Here is a 9,844-nt window from a genome sequence, read left to right on the forward strand (position 1 = left end):
GTTTCTGGTCTGATTTAGGAATTTTTAAACGTTTTGCATTAATGGTTTCGGGTCTGATTTAGGAATTTTCAAACGTTTTGCATTAATGGTTTCGTGTCTGATTTAGGAATTTTGAAACGTTTTGCATTAATGGTTTCGGGTCTGATTTAGGAATTTTCAAACGTTTTGCATTAATGGTTTCGGGTGTGATTTAGGAATTTTGAAACGTTTTGCATTAATGGTTTCGGGTCTGATTTAGGAATTTTTAAACGTTTTGTATTATTGGTTTCTGGTCTGATTTAGGAATTTTGAAAGGTTTTGCATTAATGGTTTCGGGTCTGATTTAGCAATTTTGAAACGTTTTGCATTAATGGTTTCGGGTCTGATTTAGGAATTTTGAAACGTTTTGCATTAATGGTTTCGGGTGTGATTTAGGAATTTTCAAACGTTTTGCATTAATGGTTTCGGGTCTGATTTAGGAATTTTGAAACGTTTTGCATTAATGGTTTCGGGTCTGATTTAGGAATTTTGAAACGTTTTGCATTAATGGTTTCGGGTCTGATTTAGGAATTTTGCAAACGTTTTGCATTAATGGTTTCGTGTCTGATTTAGGAATTTTGAAACGTTTTGCATTAATGGTTTCGTGTCTGATTTAGGAATTTTGAAACGTTTTGCATTAATGGTTTCGTGTCTGATTTAGGAATTTTGAAACGTTTTGCATTAATGGTTTCGTGTCTGATTTAGGAATTTTGAAACGTTTCGCATTATTGGTTTCGTGTCTGATTTAGGAATTTTGAAACGTTTTGCATTAATGGTTTCTGGTCTGAATTAAGAGTTTTCAAACGTTTTGCATTATTGGTTTCGTGTCTGATTTATGAGTTTTCAAACGTTTTGCATTATTGGTTTCGTGTCTGATTTATGAGTTTTCAAACGTTTTGCATTAATGGTTTCCGTGTCTGATTTGTGAGTTTTCGAACGTTTGTATGGACATTTATGTGCCTTGTTTCGCAGAGAATTTTCCAACGTTTGCAAGGACTTTTATCTGCTATGTTCAAACATTAGCACGAATGATTTCATGTCTGATTTGAGAGTTTTCGTACCTTTACATGAACATTTACGTGCCTTGTTTCACAGAGAATTTTCCAACGTTTATGATTGTGATGGATTTCGTAATTTTAGGTTAGAACTTCATTTTGACTAAAAGTTATATTGTTTATATCACGAAATTGTCTGTTTTGTGTATCTTTGCGAGTTTGTTTCAAGTTCTTGCAAAAACACTATCAGAAAATATCAAATCCAAATAAAGCAACTATGTGAGATTGGATGTTTTATATACAAACTCTTAAAAGAATAGAATAGATTTCTGTAATCAATTTCCGTTTTCATCTTCAAATCATTTATGTTTTACCAGAATTCTTGAAAGTCTTAACTTTTCATAATCAGATTTTTTTTCCCCCCAATATTAGCTCTATTATTTTCAATTCCACAACTAGACGTCTATAATCCATTTCAGTTTTCAATTGTAATCTACAAAAATATTTAAAAAATCCTACATTTTCGTAGTGAATTTGTTTATTTTTTTTTTTTTTTTACTATCCAAGCTACAACCCTAATTGGAAAAGCAAGATGCTATAAGCCCAGGGGCTCCAATAGGGAAAAATAGCCCAGTGAGGAAAGGAAATAAGGAAATAAATAACTGAAGAGAGCAAATTAACAATAAATCATTCTAAGAAAAGTAATGTCAAAAGAGATATGTCATATATAAACTATTAACAACGTCAAAAACAAATATGTCATATATAAACTATAAAGAGACTCATGTCCGCCTGGTCAACAAAAAAGAATTTGCTCCAACTTTGAACTTTTGAAGTTCTACTGATTCAACAACCCGATTAGGAAGATCATTCCACAACTTGGTTACAGCTGGAATAAAACTTCTAGAGTACTGCGTAGTATTGAGTCTTATGATGGAGAAGGCCTGGCTATTAGAATTAACTGCCTGCCTAATATTCGCTGTATCATTTTCATTCCTTTTTCTCTCTCAAACGATTCCCATCTTTGAAAAGAGCATTTTAAGGAAATGTAATCTTTTATTTTCATTTTTATTCTCTTACAAAGGCAAAACTCGAGCACAAAGAATGTTCAATCATGTGGTAAGTCTGGTCCTAAAGGGAATTCTTTAGGTGAGTATCTCTCTCTCTCTCTCTCTCTCTCTCTCTCTCTCTGTTACATAAAAACTGTATCTTCCTTTTTCTTTAGCTACCAGTTTTAAATCTATATGATTAAAAGTAAGACTGAATATGTGAAGATTTCTCTCTCTCTCTCTCTCTCTCTCTCTCTCTCTCTCTCTCTCTCTCGTATGAACACTATATATTCTTTTTCCTTTAACTACCAGAATTAAATCCCTGAACATCAAAATGAGACTAAATACCAGATGTCTAGAAGATTATCTCTCTCTCTCTCTCTCTCTCTCTCTCTCTCTCTCTCTCTCTCTCTGATACTTGAATTCATTGATTGACTCTGTGACTCTTCAATTGTCTGTTTTTTTATAGAATGTCGTATATTGCAGTTATTTTTTTTTCTGAATAAAATCAAAGAGTATTCAGCATTCCGTAACGTACAGAGAGAGAGAGAGAGAGAGAGAGAGAGAGAGAGAGAGAGAGGGGGGGGGGCTTTACCAAACGACGAAAACATTTACTGCGTTCAAGTTGTGTCATTGTAAGAGCATGCAAACAAAAAAAGTGAAAATTACAATAGATGTGTGTGAGAGAGAGAGAGAGAGAGAGAGAGAGAGAGAGAGAGATAGAGAGAGAGAGAGAGAGATAATGCAGGTAAGAAAAAAATTAGGCTATGGAAAGAAAGTTATGTCGGATCTATCGCTAAATTTTCTCGAGTAGAACAGTCGTTTTCGTGTGAATATGTCTGTCTGTTAAAAAAAAAAAAAAAAAAAAAAAAAAACTGGAAATGAAATTTCCATTTCGATGGAGAGAATAAAATTTTGATTGGTTCAGATCCAAAGGGAAAATCCATCGGGGAGACCTAAAAGCAGGAAACGTTTTTTTTTTTTTTTTTTTTTTTGTCTTGTGTCTAAGATTGCGGAAATTGTTTATGAGTCTTTAAATATAAAAAAGATTTGTATATAAGGTAATAATAATAAAAGTTTGTTTATATTTATTAAATAGTTGATATATATATATATATATATATGTATAGATATATATATATATATATATATATTTATATACGTATATATATATATATATATATGCATATATTTACATTTATATATATATATATATATATATATTTATACATATAAGTGTATATATGCACACACACACACACACACATATATATATATATATATATATATTTATATATATATCTAATATATATATGTATATATTTATATATATATATATATATATATATGTATATATATATATATATATATATAAACATTATCCACATCAGCTGTTACTAGTCCTTTGCAAAACAAAGGCCTCAGACATGTCCTTCCACTTGTGTTTGTTTATGATCTTTTTCTGCCAGTCTAAAACAGCAATCTTTTTCACCTCGTCAATCCATCTTCTTCTTTCCTGTACCTCTTTCTTTTAAAATCTCCAGGGATCCATTCTTTATTCTAAATGTCCATCTATTATCTGTCATTCTCCTTAGCTATGATAACCAGCTCTTCGAGAAAAAGGACACTCCAAAATCAAACCACTGTTCTCTATTCTTGGGTAGTGCCATAGCCTCTCTACCATGATCTTCCACTGTCTTGGATTAGAGTTCTCCTACTTGAGAGTACAATCAGGCACGCTAGTCAATCTGTTACTTCAGTTCCTTTCCTAACTTGGCTAGAGTTCTTATAGGAATTATTGCATCCAGCGTTTCCAACTAAGGTTTAATAATAATAATAATAATAATAATAATAATAATAATAATAATAATAATAATAATAACATTATATTCTTAAAATCAAAGTTACAATGGTCATGATTTTAATATGGGCTCTACGTTACGTGAATCGTTAATCTAGTTCGGAGATTAATCATGTTTGTATCGATGTCAATCATTTATATCAGGTCAATTGATCTGTTTAGTTCAGCCTAAAAGAGAGAGAGAGAGAGAGAGAGAGAGAGAGAGAGAGAGAGAGAGACCCAAATAAAAAGGAAAAGACCATTGGCTGACAATTAATTATTTACCGTGAAATCGAGTTGGGGATTATCCAAGATGGAAATTGATTCTATAAACGGTCTCTCTCTCTCTCTCTCTCTCTCTCTCTCTCTCTCTCTCTCTCTCTCTCTCTTTCTCTCAGTCGATGAGCTAAGCTTGTTTTCTATAGCGTTCTAGTAGACGATTGAATAAAAATTAACGAGAATGTGGTCAATTTTCAATCTATATTTTCCATATCTTTCCATAAAATCGTAATCGTTATCCACATTTGTGAAAACCGTTTTCTTGTTAGATTTTGCTTCCATTATCTCTCTTCTTAATAAAGTATTAATATATTAAGCCTCTTATGGGGCAAGAGCCAGTGGACACAAAAGACCAACTTAATCTAAGATGAATCCAAAAAGGTAATCCTGACCTCATGACCTGAGGTCACTTTTCCATTGGGTGACCTTCGCCGCATTGTTGGAAGGTCTCGCTTCTATGCTGTGGTATTCAATATTCTAGTCTCGTCTTCTTCTTCTTCTTCTTCTTCTTCTTCTTCTTCTTCTTCTTCTTCTTCTTCTTCTCTGTTTTGGAGAAATCGTCAGATTATTGGCTGATAAAGATAGGAGGATGAAAACCATTTGTTCAATATTTTCATTTCCTTTTTTTCTTCTTCTTCTTCTTCTTTTCTTCTTCTTCTTCTTCTTCTTCTTCTTCTTCTTCTTCTTCTTCTTCTTCTTCTTCTTCTTCTTCTTCTCTCACTAATAAATGTTAATATCTTTTCTTCTTCTTCTTCTTCTTCTTCTTCTTCTTCTTCTTCTTCTTCTTCTTCTTCTTCTTCTCTCACTAATAAATGTTATTATTTTATATTTTTTTTTTCTTCAGAGGATAAACGATTTTTTGGATTATATATATAATTGTTCATAACTTATCTATTTTTACTAATATCTTTTCAAATGTCTTGTTATGAATTGAAAAATATATAATTTTTGTTATTCGAAGAACAATAAGGTTACTATGTATAAAATTATCTAACCTGAGGTATTGATCGAATAGAAGTAAAAATATTACTTTTTCCAAATCCCTTAATTTGAATAATGTGAAAAGCTAAATGAAAAGTTTTATGAAAGGAGGAAACCAAAAAATGAAAATACAGGACTAAAACAATATTTCATATATTATAATTAGTCTAATAAAAAAAAAAAAAAAACATTAAGAATAGAAACATTAACAATAATAAGTAAATACTAAAAGACGAAAACAAATCTGAAAGATAACATAATCTAAGATTATAACCCAATGAAATTTGAATAGTTTAACAAATTAAAAACCTCTAATGGAAGAAAGCAATAAAAAGAATAATAAATAAAATGGTAAAAGAAACAGAATCTAAAAGATAACATAATCCAAAATTATATCCCAATAAAATTTTATTAGTTTAGCAAACAGAAAAAACTCTTGGAAGAAAGCAATAAAAAGAATAATAAATAAAATGAAGAAATTTAAATAAAATGGCAAAAGAAACAATCTAAAAGATAGCAATCCTAAATTATAACACAATAAAATTTGAATAGTTTAACAAATAAAAACTCTATTGGAAGAAAGCAATAAAGAAAGACTAATAAATAAAATAAGAATAATAAATAAAAGGCTGATCGAAAAGAAAAAAACTCTAAAAGATAACATAAGGCAAAATTATAACCCAATAAAATTTGAATAGCTTAACAAAAGGCAAAAAATCTCAACTAGGATTCCGTCTGTATTCCTTCTGAGCAAACGAAATGACGAAAGAGCTATCACATTCCCATCATGAAATGGAAGTATAAAATTAGATTGTCCTGTTTAGGCTTAATTGGATTTTTTTTATTCGTCTCTCATTTCTTCGCGAGTCTTTGTTTTTTTTTGGTTTGAAATTATTTTTATCTAGTTTATATTATTTTTCTGGTTAGATTTCTATTTGATTCTTAGAGGAATTAAGTCTCTCTCTCTCTCTCTCTCTCTCTCTCTCTCTCTCTCTCGTTTTAGAAAAAGAAAATTGAATAGGTTGAGTTTGTCTAGATCTCTCTCTCTCTCTCTCTCTCTCTCTCTCTCGTGTCTTATAAGAATAGGAATTAGATGTGAATGTAGATTGAGTGTCTCTCTCTCTCTCTCTCTCTCTCTCTCTTTCTCTCTCTCTCTCTCTCTCGTTTTAGAACAAGAAAATTGAATAAGTTAAGAGTCCGTCTGATGATCTCTCTCTCTCTCTCTCTCTCTCTCTCTCTCTCTCTCTCGTGTCTTAGAAGAATAGGAATTAGATGGGAATGTAGATTGAGTCTCTCTCTCTCTCTCTCTCTCTCTCTCTCTCTCTCTCAAAATAAATGCTAATGAATTTCGTAAAGTAATCAGATTTTCCTTTTCGTTCTATATTTTAGATGCCATATAGCAATATCTCCATTTTTAATTTCTCTTCAGAATACGTAAAGACGAGAATAGACGAAGGAACTGTGATGATTGATGATTATTCCACTTCTTCTCCTTCTCCTTCTTCTTCTTCCTCTTTCTCAGGATTATCTTATCAAATTAAACCGTATTTCTCTTTTTCATTTCTCTGAAAATGCAAGCAGTCATGAGACTTGTTGAACTTTATATTTTGAGATTTTTTTTCTCTCTACTTCTGGTGTTTGAGTTTGTATTTTGCTTATATAATCATATAGTAATAAATGTAAAACATATATTTCAGAAAATTAATTTATTATGTATCTTTGCATTTTTTAACGATGAATTTAAAAGATATGAGCTTTGTTCATTAAACTTTAGTATGGAAATGGAAATATGAAATTATTGTAAATTTAAACCACTGTGTAATTTATCAGTAAAAAAAGTTTGTATTTTGCATTTAATTCCAAGATAAATATTTTTCCCATTAAAGGGTTTAAGTTCTCCTAGTTATGCTTATTGTTGTTCAATATAAAAAAAAAATAATTAATATTTATAAATATTACTGTGGCTGGGAGGAACTATGATCTTTCGTTGGGATATTAAATATTTAAATTCTAGATCATGAAGGGGATTTAATTAAATTTTTAGATCGTGAAGGGTATTTAATTAATTTCTAGATCATGAAGGGAATTTAATTCTTTTTTTTAGATCGTGAAGGGGATTAATTTTTTTTAGATCGTGAAAGGTATTTAATTAAATTTTTAGATCGTGAAGGGGATTTAATTTTATATTTTAGATCGTGAAGGGTATTTAATTTTATTTTTTAGATCGTGACAGGGATTTTAATTTTATTTTTAGATCGTGAAGGGGATTTAATTTTTTTTTAGATCGTGAAGGGGATTTTAATTTTATTTTTAGATCGTGAAGGAGATTTAATTTTATTTCTTAGATCGTGAAGGGGATTTAATTAAATTTTTAGATCGTGAAGAAGATTTAATTTTATTCTTAGATCGTGAAGGGGATTTAATTGAATTTTTAGATCTTGAAGGGTATTTAATTAAATTTTTAGATCATGAAGGGGATTTAATTTTATTTTCTATATCGTGAAGGAGATTTTAATTTTATTTTTAGATCGTGAAGGGGATTTAATTCTATTTTTCATATCGTGAAGCGGATTTTAATTTTATTTTTAGATCGTGAAGGGGATTTAATTTTACTGATAGATCGTGAAGGGGATTTGTTTTTTATTCTTAGATCGTAAAGGGGATTTAATTTTATTTTTAGATCGTGAAGGGGATTTATTTTTATTTTTAGATCATAAAGGGGGTCTAATTTTACTTTTAGATCGTGAAGGGGATTTATTTTTATTTTTAGATGGTGAAGGGGATTTGATATTATTTTTAAGTCGTGAAGGGATTTATTTTTATTCATATATCGTAAAGGGGATTTAATTTTACTTTTAGATCATGAAGGGGTTTTAATTTTACTTATAGATCGTAAAGGGGATTTAATTTTACTTTTAGATCGAGAAGGGGATTTGTTTTTATTCTTAGACCGTAAAGGGGATTTAATTTTATTTTTAGATCGTGAAGGGGATTTAATTTTACTTTTAGATCGTGAAGGGGATTTATTTTTATTTTTAGATCATGTAGGGGGTTTATTTTACTTTCAGATCGTAAAGGGGATTTAATTTTACTTTTAGATCGTGAAGGGGATTTAATTTTATTTTTAGATCGTGAAGGGGATTTAATTTTATTTTTAGATCGTGAGAGCTCCGCCCCCTGGCATGGTTGAGGGAGGAGTTCACATCCTCTTGTCGTAGGGGTTCGAAACGATAGAGGAACTCAAATGTTGCTGGGGCTGTTGCTGCGTTTGCTGATGCTGTGGCGGCGGCTGTTGCTGCTGCTGCTGCTGCTGCTGCTGTTGCTGTTGCTGTTGCTGCTGTGGGTGTTGCTGAGATTGCTGCTGCTGGGTCATAGCTCGCATGCCTGCAATAAGAGCAAATTTGCTTTCAGTACAGAGCAAGGCATAAGGAGACAGCCGGGTACAGCAATATAATTAATTATAGTGATGCTAATAAAAATGTTTAATATAATGAGAGGTTTAAATGGTTATAATGATGAAAATAACATCATTATCACCATAAAACAATAACCTTGATTGATTCCATGACTAACATGACCAAATAAATTTTCTTGAATATAATTTGCAATTATGCTCAGAATCCCCTATGCAATTCATAATTTTCTTTCAATCCTGTCCTTAAGAAGATAGACATTAAAAGAAATTGGATTTAATAATGAAAAATGTCTTAGAAATGTCCAGTTAATCCATATAATTACCTACGTACCATTAAATCATGATTATTTAGGGGTCCTCCCGGTAAAAATGGTAATTTTTCCAAATTTTGCCAAAGCCTCAATATTGCTCCCTTGAAATACATTTATTAATAAACAATAACTTTGAGAAGTAATGTGACAAATTGACATAAGTCGTAGCTGAAATTATTATTATTATTATTATTATTATTATTATTATTATTATTATTATTATTAGATCATAAGGATTAAATGGCATAAGCCTTTGCTGATATTATTTGACATATTATTATTATTATTATTATTATTATTATTATTATTATTATTATTATTATTGTTATTATTATTGTTATTATTATTATTATTATTGAATCATAAGGATTATATGGCATAAGCCTTTGGTGAAATTAATATTATTATTATTATTATTATTATTATTATTATTATTATTATTATTATTATTATTAAATCATAAGGATTGTATGGCATAACCCTTAGCTGAAATAAAGATTATTATTATTATTATTATTATTATTATTATTATTATTATTATTATTATTATTTTATTTCGAAGTATGTACTGTATTGTGCCACTTACTAATATTTATATAAGACCGGAATGTTATTTGAAATGTTAAACACTAACGAAAAACAATTATGATTATGATTATTATTATTATTATTATTATTATTATTATTATTATTATTATTATTATTATTATTATTATTATTATTATTATTATTATTATTATTATTATTATTATCTAAGCTACAACCCTAGTTGGAAAAGCAGGATGCTGTAAGCCCTATAAGGGATCCAACAGGGAAAATAGCATAGTGAGGAAAGGAAATAAGGAAATAAGTAAACTACAAGAGAAGTGATGAACAATTAAAATGAAATATTTTAAGAATAGTAACATTAAATAAATATTTCTTATATTAGCTATAAAAACTTCAAAAAAAACAAG

General features: G+C 29.6%; 1 protein-coding gene across 1 annotated transcript; it reads right to left on the reverse strand.

Moving 5' to 3' along the window:
• Positions 1-4,636: 4,636 nt before the first annotated feature.
• LOC137635596 (uncharacterized) lies at positions 4,637-8,544 on the reverse strand. Its single transcript, XM_068368056.1, has 2 exons — positions 8,366-8,544; positions 4,637-4,724 (listed from the first exon to the last, which is right to left on the reverse strand). Exons 1-2 carry the CDS (start codon positions 8,542-8,544, stop codon positions 4,637-4,639), a joined length of 267 nt encoding a protein of 88 aa, XP_068224157.1.
• Positions 8,545-9,844: the final 1,300 nt, after the last annotated feature.

This window comes from Palaemon carinicauda, unplaced genomic scaffold, assembly GCF_036898095.1.
Source record: "Palaemon carinicauda isolate YSFRI2023 unplaced genomic scaffold, ASM3689809v2 scaffold1459, whole genome shotgun sequence".
Classification (NCBI taxonomy): Eukaryota; Metazoa; Arthropoda; class Malacostraca; order Decapoda; family Palaemonidae; genus Palaemon; species Palaemon carinicauda.